Source organism: Muscardinus avellanarius (genome assembly GCF_963383645.1).
Source record: "Muscardinus avellanarius genome assembly, chromosome: 7".
Classification (NCBI taxonomy): domain Eukaryota; kingdom Metazoa; phylum Chordata; class Mammalia; order Rodentia; family Gliridae; genus Muscardinus; species Muscardinus avellanarius.
Genome location: NC_137793.1, coordinates 101939194 through 101953557, shown reverse-complemented (window position 1 = coordinate 101953557; position 14364 = coordinate 101939194). Strand labels below are relative to the sequence as shown.

Genomic DNA, 14364 nt, shown 5'->3' with positions numbered 1-14364 from the left:
AAACACATACACATGTATTTTAATACACATCACACATATTACGTATGTATTCAGAATATATATGTGTGTGTGTGTGTGTGTGTGTGTGTGTGTGTGTATATATATATATATATATATATATGAGAGAGAGAGAGAGGAAATAGCAACCTCATAATTGGAGAATGCTTTTTCTTGCCTTCTATGCCATAGGGCCCAAGTCTCCCTAGAGATTATGTTATCATAAAATACTATGCATAGCCTTAGCTACATAGAAAAAGAATTGAACTTGGAAAACTTGCTGTCTAATCTTAGGTGCCTAATAATTGCTTTGAGACTTTCTTTTTTACAGAACTATAAAATCTTCTTTGAATGTAATAGGGTTATATCAGGTAAGATGTGAACACACTTAGCATAATGCATCTGGAAAAATCCAATGAATCCATGATGATTTCTGGCATTAGGTGGACTTAGGGGAACCCAAGGAAGAGCATCGATACCAGGCAGTTGTTAGTATAATTTATTAAAACCATGCTTATTTATTAAGTCATATTCTGTAGGTGATGAATATGGCATAGTTACTGCACTGAGGGGAATTTGCATGTGGTCAGCTAGCTAGCAAGCCTTCGTCCTTAAGCGAGGCCAGCCCGTGTATCATTGAGCTAGAGTTGCAGGAGCCTGGAGCCCAGACTTCAGAGAGTGCCCAGTCCCCAGGAGCTCTCCATGGTGCTTGGGCCTGCCCTGCTTTTCACTCCTGGTAAGCTCACTCCAGCTCGGAACCCTAGACTGTCGTCCGCTCTCTTCTCCTTATTTTCTCTTAGAGTTTTGTAGGCAAAGGCTACCTATTTACAACTTCATGATGCCAGTGTATATCTGGTATAAACTTAACCTTGCCAAACCCTGACTCGCCACCTCTGCTCACGGGGCACCAGCTTGTGTATTGGACTCAGATCCTTACACGACTGAATGAATGTGACACACCTCACTCAGGGTAGTCACGCGCTCCATTTCAAACCTTTAAAAGTAGTATGATAAAGTTGGCTATTTGAACCACAGCTCTTGGAATGTCTAGCCTATTCAAAAACTGTCCAGTATTGAGCATGTAGGAGATGTCCTGTTATCCTCTGAGCCAGCACATTACTCCTAGACTTCCTTCTTTTTAGCTACAGAAGCATGGGATTAGAAGAGAGCCAGGCAAAGTAGAACTTTTATATATTCTGTGTTAGCTCTCTGTTTTTAGAGTCATATTCTCATTTTAATAATAGCCCACAGGTTGAATCTACAGTCTATAAAAAGTAGAAAAAACATGAAAACAGCAATTTTGGCTTCACTACTTTTATTACATTTATAGAAAATGGTATTAAAGTTGATAAAAAATAATTTGAAAGGAAAGAAAGGAGTAAGGAATGTAGCTGGCTTGCCTCTCTGCCAGACTCAGTTACAGAATCCGCTGAATTTTCTTTGCTCGCCCAGCCTTTTTATATGGTGAAGCTCTCCTCCCCAGGTCCATTAATGGCGACAGACCACTGTCTTCTTCCAACCATTCTGCGGTCTCCTGAAAGCTTGCTTTCATTCTTACAGGTTCCTTGACTCATAATTATTTGTGTGTTGATTCTAAACTTTTGTATTTTGATGCAGGCAAAACTTAGCCCTTTCAAAATTTCACCACAAATCCATCAACAGCTTTTGGGAGTTTTATGGATTTATTCAGTCATAGACTTGAGGTCTAGGTCTTACAGCAGCTCATTGCAGCTGGTCTTTTTTTTGCCCTTCCCCTTGTGTCTCTTCTCTTTTTTTTTTCCAGCTTCTCTTCTCTGCATAGTCCCAGGAGTCCCACTTCACTCTCCTTCTGTTATATAGAACAGTTGAGCATATATCAGATCTTATCTGAAATATCTCAGTGGAGATCATCATGATCATGCATGGAGTGGCTGTAGAGTTTGGAGTTTTGCTTTGGTAGTATGAGTTGAATGCAGTGGCATTTGGACTCTAAGCTACACCCTGAGCCCTATTTTATTTTGTATTTTGAAACAGGGGCTCATAAAGTTGCAGAGGGTCTTGCTAAGTTCCTGATGCTGGCTGCAAACCCGGATCCTCTTGTCTCAGCCTCCCAAGTACTGTGATTCCAGGAATGGTTTCTTGGGCCTCATGAAGTTCCTACCTCTCCTACCTATTGGAATTATGTCTTTTAGCAAATTATTTACCCTCCTTGATCTGTTAATTAAGGATAAAAATAGTACTATCTCACAGGAGTTTTGTGAGAATTAAAAGCAATAATTTAAATAAAAGACTTCATCCTAGCATACATCCTATATATGTTAATATTTCTCTGTCTTTCTTCTTTCATTCACTGATTGAGTTTACCATCATCATACGTAAGTCATTTTTGTTCCTATTGCACTAATATTTTAAGAAGAAAGCTCAGATAAGAAATAGATTAAAATAATGGCTTACCTTAGTTGACTTTGGTCAAACTTTTGGAACCTTTTCAAGAAGAAATTTAATATGGTACTTAATGTTTCTAAAATATGGTCTGAGTATTATTGTAATTCTTTTAAGAGAATGATTAAAGAATGATAAATGCATGAATAAATATAAAAGGGTTTTTCTTCTTGTGGTATTAGAGATGGAACACAGGCACATTCTACCCTTGGCTGTACCCCAGACTTTTTAATTTTTTTTTTTGTTTTAAAACAGGATCTTGCTAAGTTACTTAAGGCCTTACTAAGTTCCTGAGGCTGCCCTCAAACCTGAAATTCTTAGATCCCAGACTTCCAAGTACTGGGATTACAGACATGTGCCGCCATGCCCAGTGTAACAGGCCATTTTTAACTCATCTTAAATTTGTTTTTTATTATATTTTTAAGCAGTAATGTTAGTTTACTGTTGATGTTTTTTGGTTTGTTCTGAGTTATATATGATTGTGTGTCAAACTGATTATTTAGAGATATCTTTTATTTATATACCCTTTTAAATTCTATGCAGACATTCCTATGTAACATAGAAATAAAATATTAAGACTTTTAAAACTTTTCATATAACAATGTTTAAAGAATAGTCACCCTACACTCTTATTTCCACATTTTTTAATCAATGAGTGTGATATCAAAATTAATTTAGTTTACAAAATTTTGTATACATATTAGGGCTTCCTTATTCATCAAATCTGCTTAATTTAATGTGTTATTTAGCAACACAGGATAACTTATTTTCAAACTTTTACATAATTTCTAATTTTCTACTGCAGAGACTAAGTACCACTTTTTTCTTTTTTTCTTTTTTTAAAGATCTTATTTTATTTTTAAAAGATTTTATTTTAAAAAGATTTTATTTTTTTAACAATTTTTTTATTGAACATAAATAGTATCACTGTTTTCAAATAACATTTGTCTGCTGATTTATGCACAGAAAGCCTGGCAGATAATTAGTAGTGGAGAGCAGTCATTTGGCAAGCATGTGTTACACTTGCCCTTGGTGACCTCCAAACAGCTATTTTATCATAAGGGGCTCTCTGAGCATTGGGGTAACTGACAGTAATATGTCAGCAGATCAATCTAAACCTACATACTGTCACAATGAGCATTCTGATTGACTAACATGAAACCTATAAGTGGCATTGTCTTAGAAAAGATCTGCATTGCTAAGAAAGTTGAAATTTGTAATACATTTTCCTTTAGAAGGAGTAGAGTAAGTGGTAAGACTTCAGGAAAGCTGTGAGTTATCTAAAGAAGTTGAAATTTGACTTAGCAGGGTCCTGTATAACTCTTCAGAATCTCTGGTTTCAAATTCAGTCATCATCTGTAGTTTTCATTTATTTGATCCATAGGTTTCATTTATTAGGTGAAATTAATTTCTTTGGTTTTCATTTATTTGGTGAAATTTTTCTTTAGAAATGGTACTAATAATAGTATTATTTTCTGTGGCCTCAATTAATATCATTCATTATTTATGCACATATGAGTTCCTTTAGTTCTTAGTCTATGATTTATTATTTCAGGCAGCCATCATCCCCTTTAGGAAAGTTTAGCTGAACAGGTTAGTCTGTACTCTTGTGTATTTCTATCAATGCATTTATTGTACGGTTGTGTAGCTACTTCTCCATCTGTCTCCCTTAATAGTCAAGAGTTCTATGGGGTGAGGGCCACCTACTTAGTACCAAGTACTTTTACTAGAATGTGGCTGAGCTGAGAACACCATTGGTGGAAATTTGTATAATGGTGATCTCTTAGATTTGTCCTTATTTGTTCCAAGGGCAAAGAATAAGAAAATAATTTTCAGATTTGAACCTAGGTGGTATTTAGTCATTTTTTTGTTTCCTCAACATTTGCTGAGCATCTACCATGGGAACATCAGAGACGAAAACAAAGATCTCTGTTGGTAGCTTTTACAGATTTACTTTGTTCATTGACTAGTAGGTCAGTATCTTTTACCATTGGGAATGCAGTGGACTGCCTACTTATATTTTGGAGCAGTTCTCATGGACAGGTACTGCAAAATTTGCACTTTAAAGTATACATTCTCAGGTAAGATCAGAGCACCCAGGTCAGAATCCAGTTGTTGAACATGTCTTAATGAATCACTGCCACACTGATTAAAATTGATTGTCTCCAGAAGCCTGGATCAGCTGCTGACTGGGTTTATTGTTGAACATTTTCAGACCTCCAGCAGTGGAAGACACTCTGTTCGCATCACTGGCCTCAGTACTATTGATTTCCGAGCTGGCTTTTCCCGAAAACCCACCCTGGACTTCAAGAAAACAGTCAGCAGACCAGTGCAAGGTTTGTGTGTGTGCACTACTCATATTGGCATAAGTGTCAACACTCTCACTGCTATAACCCAAAAGACCTGACCACACAACTTAGAGGAAGGGAGGTCTATTTGTTCACACTTTCTTGGGGATTCTGAGTTCAGTCCATGTGAGAAGTCTATGGATCTCAGGGGATTGCAGCAGGAAGCAGAGAGGGAGGGAGAGTGCTAGGCCTCTGCTCCTCATCTCTGGGAGTCTGTAAGCAGAGACAGCCAGCAAGTGAGGGGATTCAAAGGCACAAGTACAGGCCCTAACCCACAGCCCCAGGGACTCACCTTCTCCAGTCACACTGTACTTTCCTAGGTTACCACCCAGCAAATCCATTACAATGAACTTATCTACTGATGATATTACAACCCCCACAACTCAATTACATCTACCCTGAATACCAATTTATAAACTCTTCAAAGGGTTATTATGTTTCTAAGTATAACCATCTGTGATTTTATAAATTTTTAGTACTCCCTAAAATTAAAAAACAGCATCTTTTTTCTCTGTGTTTTGGGCCTGGTTCCTATTTCCCAAAGACTCTAGTCCTAAGACTGATGGTGTCAGAATCACTCAGGGAACTTGTCAAAAATTAAGATTGCTGGGTTCTAATCCAATCTCCTTGAACTAAAGCTACAGAAGATGTATTATAGAGACATCCCAATTGGTACATTTTTTTCCTTAATGAAAATCTATAAATTGTCTGTTATCAAATGAAATGCATGTAAAATTACTGAAATTTTAAAATCCCATGTATTTTTATGTGTTCAAAGATAAAATTATTGCTGATTCTTGGGACTTATTTTTGCTATTTTATTCATATATTAAGATTTATAATTTTATAGCCAAAAAGGGATCTCAACTATACTGTGACCCTTACAAATTTTTTAGTCAGTGTTCATTTATTTTTATTGGTGCAGTTTCTATAAGGATGCAAGGTGGTGAAATGTTAAAGAAATATTCATATAATCAAACAACATGTGAGATAACACATTCTAATTTTATTACATATAAATATAATTAAACTTCTACAAAAATAATCACATAGAATATCCTAAGTTTATGTGGTCATGCATAAACTATCTTCTATGTAGAAAAGATTCTACAACTGGTCTAAAATTTGCAAAGAAGTTTATAGTACTCATTCTTATACTATCTACACCTGATTATAGTACAATACTTTTCAAAATTTGTAACCTAAGTTGTGTGTTACTTGTAAATGATAAAAAATGCTTTGTCTTGTAGGAATACCTACTTATGTCTTGCTGAATACTTCTGGCATTTCAAGTCCTGCTAGAGTGGATCGTCTTGAACTTCTGAGTGTCTCTGGGGGTTCTCTCAAGACTATTCCTGTTAAATATTACCCAGATAGAAAACCATATGGCATATGGAATATTTCTGACTTCATACCACCAAATGAAGCTTTCTTTCTCAAAGTAACGGGCTATGATAAGGATGACTACCTCTTCCAGAGAGTATCAAGTGTTTCCTTTTCTAGTATTATCCCAGGTAAGCCATCACTTTATCCAACACTAGAATGTGGGAAGCTTAAGGGTGCGGTATGGTCTTGTAGATTTAAAAACATGGCTATAAAATCAAAACTAATATCTTCATCTTACTACTATGTAACCCAATTGAAGGGCATTTATACTTAGGTAACTGTTAAATAACATTTCCGGTGTTCTATGATAAGTCTTACTGATTTCAGACCTAAGAATTCAGATAACTTTAGTCAATGTAAGAACTTAAACTAGAGCCGGGCGTGGTGGCGCACGCTTGTAATCCCAGCATTTGGGAGGCTGAGACTGGAGGATCGTGGTTTGTGGACAGCCTCAGCCATTTAGTGAGGGCCTTTTCAAACTTGTGAGGCTCTATTTGAAAAAAAAATAGAGAATAATAATAGAGCTAGGGGTATAGCACAGAGGTAGAATGTCCCTGGGTTCCATCCTCAATCCTGTAAAGAAAAAAAAAAAAAAGAAAGAGCTTTAACTAGGAAATTCTAATACACTTTTTCCCCTTAAAATATACTCAGCTAAGCTATTGGAATTGTCTTAATGTTTATATTTTATTTTCAGAGACCTGTTCTTTGAGTAGTAGTACATTAGTACATTGTGATGACACTGGCCATCATTCTGCTCTTATTTGATATGTTGGTTAGCTAATTAATAAACTAGTTAATTGTATCTCTTTTATTATACAGAAATTAACCACATATTAGGGATTACTTGGAGATACCAAGTAGCATCTCATTTTATCTATATTTGAACAATTTTTTAGGGTAAGCAAATTCTGACCAAAACTTGACAGGTATAGAGTCAATGATGCATCTACAAAGGTATAGAGAAGTTGTTTCTAAAATTTTTTTATTAGTGGAAGGACAACATTCTTTAAATTTACATATAAGATTGTGAGTAGCAAAATTCAGAATAACTTCATAGCTATTGTATAATTAATCACTGTAGAATGGCAAGAAGAGAATCAACCTCAAGATTTCCTTATATACAAATTTTAAAATGAGTTGGTTCACCCTCTAAATTGAACACTTTGAAATCTGCTTGATTCTTAAGAATATTTTTATATATTTCTCTTGGGAAAAATTGCCTATAATTATAAGTATACAGGTTCTTTTAGAGATTTACATATTTGAAATAAGAACGTATTCTACAACTGGCAATGTATTATAACTTATTTGATGGCATTTTCCCCCTGACTTGGTTGTGCTAAAGAAATGTGCCTTACTATTAATGGAGTCTTAGATTTAATGGATACTATATAGTGAGGGATCTATGGAAATATCCAGAAAGAAATAATCTTTGAACAAATAAAGTAATTCTTAACAATTTGTATTAAATGAATTATAGAGAACTTTCTGGAGTAATTTTAGAAGCTTGTGATTGAATTCAGAATAAGTACCCAGTATCATTCTGATTTTCTTTCCTATGTTCTTTTCTTTTTTCTTTTGTTTCTAGATGCTCCAAAAGTTACGATGCCCAAGAAAACTCCAGGCTACTACTTGCAGCCAGGACGAATTCCTTGCTCTGTTGAAAGTTTTCTTCCTTTTACCTTGAGCTTTGTCAGAAATGGAGTTACACTTGGAATAGACCAGTATTTAAAGTGTGTAAATGTTTCTATCAGTAAAAAATTTATAGCATGAAACACGTAAACACAGAAAGATGTTTATTTTAATGCCATCTTTTCCTGAAAATTCTCAGTTGCTTCATGGTTTAGGGAATTTATCAGTGAATAGAACAGATACAGGTCTGTGCCTTAGTGGAGCTCATATATATATAATGGAATGAGACAGAAAATAGATGATAAAATGTAATAAGATAATATAATAGATGCTAGAATACATCCAAGAATGTATTCATGTTTTTTTAGAATTTGAATTTTACAATATTTGAAAGTCCCATGTTAAGACAAAGACTATAGAATTAAAAATAAAACGTTAGGTATCAGACCTCAGAAGACCTTTCAAAGGAGATGCCCTAAAGGATAAATTATATTGGCTTTGGGGTAAAATGTCTCTGAGTCTGACTTAAAGTGTTATGATAAGCAAGTCTGACAGCAAAATGTAGAACAGGTTAATTAGGAAAAGTAAGGTTGTGAAGTGGGTGTCTAGGGCTTTGGCCAAGATGCAATTTTAACTCAGGGTATAGGGAATTTAAACAAAGACCTGAACAGTTAGAGAAGTGCTCAGTCAGAGAGCCAGGGAAGAGAGTTTGCACATCAGAAGGATTAGGCACAAACATATGCATTAGGACAAATGAACTGGACCTGTGGGAAAGTAAGACAGAAATCAGGTGGTCGAGTCTGTCACCCTGTAAGCCAGGAGGGAGAAGAGCAGAAGGCTTGGTCATAGAGGTTTGATATGGGTTGCGGGTGGGACACTGAGTGGATCAGAATCATGTGTGGTTATTGTATAGGGCAATCAACAGGAGTGGGCTTAGAAGGCACTAACTTTTCCTTGTGAAGTTGAGTAAATTTTTAAGACGTAAGTATTTTAGTACTTGTGCATGGTGGCACATACTTGTAATCCCAGTACTTGGGAAACTGATACAGGAGAATCACAAGTTCAAAGACAGCCTCAGTGAGTAATGAGACTCTATTTCAAAAACAAACAAAAAATGGGCTGGGAGGATAATCATCTAGACCTTGGAAAGTGGAAGAAAATGATTTCTGCAAAGTATTGCTTTTTAACTTACCATGAAACAAACTATATTTTGGGTAAACTTCTAGGAGGTATTTGACTAATCTTTTATATTGTTGATTCAATGTTAATATAACCTCCACAAGAGGTTTTGAGAGTTTTAACTTATACAGTCCCTTTATTAGGATTCATTCTAAGCAAAACTATGGCGTGAATTTTCATCATAGCTAGAACATTTTCCATTCTTTAAAGATGGAACTGTACTATCTCCTGCTCTTTATATAGCCTAACTTAATGCTTTACTTAGCTGCATATTTTATAACCAGCAACATAACACAGAAGGAATCAGATGATGAAGCTACATAACTGGACGATGAAATAAAATAATTCTGCTTCCTGTTTAAATTGTAACATTTTTTTTCAAAGACACTTGAGTGCCTTTATAAACATTAATTCATTAATTCCCCACAGTTCTTGGGAGGTAAGCCACAAGAATTCCTTTTCTCATATTTCCAACTCTGTGACCCAAAATTATGACATACTCTGCTGACAGGATTTAAGTTCTTTGGATATGAGAGGCTAAAGACAAAATTAGGCTTGAGTGATGATAGACTGATACTCTGATCCTGAATCCCTCACATGTCTCTGCCCTAGATTTCCTAAGAATATGAAATATGTAGCCTAACCCTTGTTTTTATCAGTCACTTTAGTCATCAGGGGATATGAGAGGGAATCGGATTGTGTTAGCAATAGGACCCATTACTATGAATGTATTTTTCTTCCTGTTTCAAAGTGTATCCCTTAATTTTTTTCTTGTGGCCATATAGTATGCATATGTGATATGATATGTATGTATATCATATCTTTCATGTTTTTAAGTGTATATGTATATATATATGTATATATATGTAGATACAACTAAAAATAGTACGTGAAAGAGCTTTCTGTATAGTATTTCATAAACAATGGGATACCAGATACTACTGTAAAGGACATTCTTCAAGTAATTATCCAACTGGATATGTGCCTTTGAACTAGTGATTTGTCATCAACTTTCCTATTTTTGAAATGAGAGCTTTGAGAGTAGAACTATCACTTTTTTGTTTTTAAATTTCTATGAGATTGAAGATGTTTAATGAATCCTAATATATGCTCAGCTCTGAAGTAGGCACCGTGGAAATCACCAGAGACATACATATTCCAAATTCCTACCTTCCTGGAACTTCTAGTACCTTCCGGATAATGACATTTTACAAACATGTCTGCTTCTAAGTAGTCAAGATATAGCTGAACTGATCAGTACGGTACAGAGTTAAGTGATACTCCATTTCCATCTGCATGCAACACTGTGGCCGATGGTACCTAGAACATGAATGGGCAGTATTGAAGTGGATAGTATTTTCCCAGCTACTGTGTATAGAACAGCGATCTCTTTAGTTTTGTACTTTCCTTATGACAGAAATCTATGCCTCCACTTTCTCCTGCAAACCATAAATCAATACTAAAGATGAATTAAGCACTCATGACGGTCTTGGTGGTTATGTGATGATGACTATGGCGTGCTTGGGTGGGGAGAAACCTGGAGCGGTCCCCATGAGGTATGAGCTCTTCTACCGCCTCTGACTGAAGTGGCGGTATCCCGATTCTGCAGTGAGCTTTTCATCGTGAGAGTATCTTGAGTTTGTCAAGAGATTGTGAACTGCCACAAATGATAAGAGAGAAAAATTATGACAATATTTCTTATATTTCAAATTTTATTTTATTTTATTTTATTTTAGTTTTGGTGGTACTGGGGTTCCTGGAAACCCTTCTACCTCTGGGCTACATTCCCAGACCTATTTTTTATATTTTTTAAAATTTGGAAACAGGGTCTCCTACGCCAGCATGGCTGGCTTCGAACCTGCACGATCCTCCTATCTCCACCTCCCAAGTGCGGGGATTACAAGCGTGTGCCACCATGCCCGGCTCAACTGTATTTTAAAAGAGGGAAAGGCTTATTTTCATAGATTCCTGGAATTTTTTAAAACAAAGATTAAATATCTATTGCTAAGACATTTCTAAAAGATGAAAAGTAAACCAGGCATGGTGGTGCACTCCTGTAATCTCAGGCTCACAGGTTCAAGACCATCCTCAAAAACTTAGTGAGGGCTTTAGCAATTTAGCAAGATCTTGTTTCAAAATAATATAGGGCTGGGGATGTAGCTCTGGGGTAAAATGCCCCTGGGTTCAATCCTCAGTATATCTCACACACACACACACACACACACACACACACACGCACGCACGCACGCGCGCGCGCACACACACACACACACAATGAAAGAAGGAAGGAAGAAAACATTTAAACAGTGTGACAGGACAAAGAACAAATATTTATTACGTGAATTAATATATACTATAGGAAAGAAATTGCTTTTAAATTTGGACTATAAAACTGATTTTTTTTCTTTTCTCATTGAACCAGATAGGGTGTATGGGGAACTTACATATACAAAAGTTAAGGAGAATTTATCTTCTTAAAATTAAAGGTCAATTTTCTGCCTTCACACCTTCACACTTATAAATTACCTGGTTCAACTTCTTTGGCTAAGATCACTGAATAAGCCCGGCGTGGTGGCGCACGCTTTTGATCCCTGTGCTTAGGAGGTGGAGACAGGAGGATTGCACAGGTTTGAAGCCAGCTGTGCTGGTTTAAGAGAACCTGTTTCCAAATTTAAAAAGTATTTCTCTCTCTCTCTCTCTCTCTCTCTCTCTATATATATATATATATATATATATATATATTTATATATATTATATATATATATATATATAAATATATATATATATATATATATATATATATATATATATATATATATATATATATATATATATATATGGTGGTACTGGGGGTTCCTGGAAGCCCTTCTACCTCCCAGTTACACTCTCAGACATATTTTTATATTTTTTATTTGGAAACAGGTAGGTCTAGGAGTGTAGCCCAGAGGTAGAAGGGTTTCCAGGAACCCCAGTACCACTAAAAACTAACTAAATAAATAAGACCACTGAACAAAAACTGAAAAGAAAGGGGAAGGAGAGATATATAATCAGTTTGTTAACTCTGTCATCTTATATTTTAATAAGAAATATTCACACGTTTTTCAGAAAGTGTTTCCCTAAGGAAACTTTCAGTCTTCATAATGTGTCTTTTGCTCAGACTAGGAAAGCTTAGCTTTCTAGTTGAACTATAAAAGGGATGTGATTTTAAGTTAAAAATAATTCTGCAGCTCTATCAGTATTTTCCTTGCATTATATTTTTGAATGGGTCCTCCAAAATGAAGTAATTGGATCTTGGCTTTCAACTTGTTTTCATAGCCACTAATTTTCTGCTCATTTTCTTACCTCAGAGAATCTGCCAGTGTCTACTGGGAAATTGAGAAGGTCACTTTGTCTGATGAAGGGTCTTATGACTGCATCGCGGTCAGCAGTGCTGGGACTGGACGGGCGCAAACGTTTTTTGATGTATCAGGTAATTGTCACTAAGTTCTATGAAGAATTTAGGATTAAATTCTTAGGATTAAGATTTAGGATTAAGGGGTAGGGCATGGTGGCACATGCTTGTCATCCTAGCATTTGGGAGGCAGAGACTAGAGGATAGCAGTTTGTGAACAGCCTCAGCTACTTAGTGAGGCCCTTCGCAACTCAGTGAGACCCTGTTTCAAAAAATAATAAAGACCAAGAGATAGGACCGGGGTATAGCTTGGAAGTAGAATGCCCCTGGGTTCCATCCTCAGGACTCCACCACACACACAAAAAAAAAGAATTTAGGATTAAGAATTTAGGACTAAGGATTAGGGTACCTATAGAAAGAGGATGTTGGCAACCACTTTGCACTTATTCAATTGTCCTTATGATTTTTTAAAATATAATCAACTCTTTCCTTCACTGGACTGTGAACTCAAATCTGGGCTTCACCACAGACCAGCTCTGTGACTTTCCTTCTGCCATTGTTGAAGGACCCAGTGTCTTACTCCCTCTAACTAAAAAATAAGGATAATAACTTCAGTCATTAGGATGAAGAAACTGAGAATTGAATGATATATGTAATATAGCTAAAGCATTCAGAAGACAGACTGGCTTACAAAAATACTTCATAGGTAGTTATCATTAATAGTAGTATTGCTATTGTTATTATCATTAGTGTAGGGGATCTTTTTTTTTGTACTGGGAGCTGAAACCAGGAGCATTCTATCTCTGAGCTACACCCCAGCCTTTTTTATTTTTTGTTATGAAACAGGGTCTTGTTAAGTTGCTAAAAATCTCCCTAAATTGCTGAGACTGGCCTTGAACCTGCCATCCTCCTGTCTCAGCCTCCCACGTACTGGGGTTACCGCTATGTGCTCTCATACCTGGCTAATTAATATTATTTAAATAACCATATGGCATTTCTCTTTGGAAAATAAAGTTTCAGTAAAGGATCCATTCTGACAATAGCAAGGTTAAACTTCCCATTTCTGGCTCATGTTTTAATAATGAGTGTAGTTCTCTTATGAATGCATTCTGACCACCAAATTAAAGACAATAATGAATATCACCACAGTCTGGGAACACAGGACCTCTGTTGGTACAAAGAAGAGCAGAGGCATGCTAACTATTTTTTCATCCTACCAGTATACTTCTTATGAAATATGACAAGGTTCATATTATTACAAAATACATTAAAGTAAAAAGAAGTTTTTCTTTAATTTCCCAGAATTCTTAGGAAAAATGCTACCTTATAAAATCGATGTATTTATTAGAAATTTGCATCCGACTGAATTAATTTCTACCCACCATGTGGACTACTGTTGATGTGGGTTTAATCAGGACATAGTCCGACCTAAGTGTCACCATTGCTGAATTTATAACGATGGTCTGTATTTCTGTGAGATAATTCAAGCCAATAAAAAGATTTTTTTAACTAAAAGGCTACTGGGGAACCTAAGATTTGGTATATTTGTTATCAGTAAGTTGAAGCTGAGCTTTGAAACATAGGCATGCAAGTTAGGCAGGCATGCTCTTCTTGCAGTAAAACTGTTTGGTTGCTCTTATTCTTAGAAAAATAAAGATTTGCCTCCTGAAACAATTTAGCAAGTTGACATACATCACAAACTATTCATTTTTTCATCTCCAGAAATTATGGAAGTCCTTGGAATTGTGTCCACATTCCTCAGCTGCTGGGAAAACAAACACTTGGGTGGTTGAGTATTTTTCCCAGCAGTATTAATTAAAAGAAGGACAACAGGGAAAGAGGGTTGAGCGCATTGACTTAGACATCTCACATAAATAATTAGAAAAGGCCAGGAGGAACTGGTGAGCTGACTGTCATGAATTTGACTCTGAAGTACCAAAAACTCGTGTGTGTGTGTGTGTGTGTGTGTGTGTGTGTGTGTGTGTGTGTACTGTGCCTGCCTCTCTCTTA

At 36.0% G+C, this 14364-nt stretch overlaps 1 protein-coding gene across 1 annotated transcript in view; it reads left to right on the top strand.

Moving 5' to 3' along the window:
- The window catches only part of HMCN1 (hemicentin 1), a gene marked incomplete at its 3' end in the record, with an annotated part of 469132 nt that overhangs the window by 185126 nt on the left and 269642 nt on the right, over positions 1–14364 (top strand). Inside the window, exons 7-10 of the mRNA XM_080699395.1 lie at positions 4634–4754; positions 6017–6280; positions 7741–7885; positions 12311–12432. Of these exons, the coding sequence (XP_080555521.1) occupies positions 4634–4754; positions 6017–6280; positions 7741–7885; positions 12311–12432 (652 nt within the window). The remainder of the gene's footprint in view (positions 1–4633; positions 4755–6016; positions 6281–7740; positions 7886–12310; positions 12433–14364) is intronic.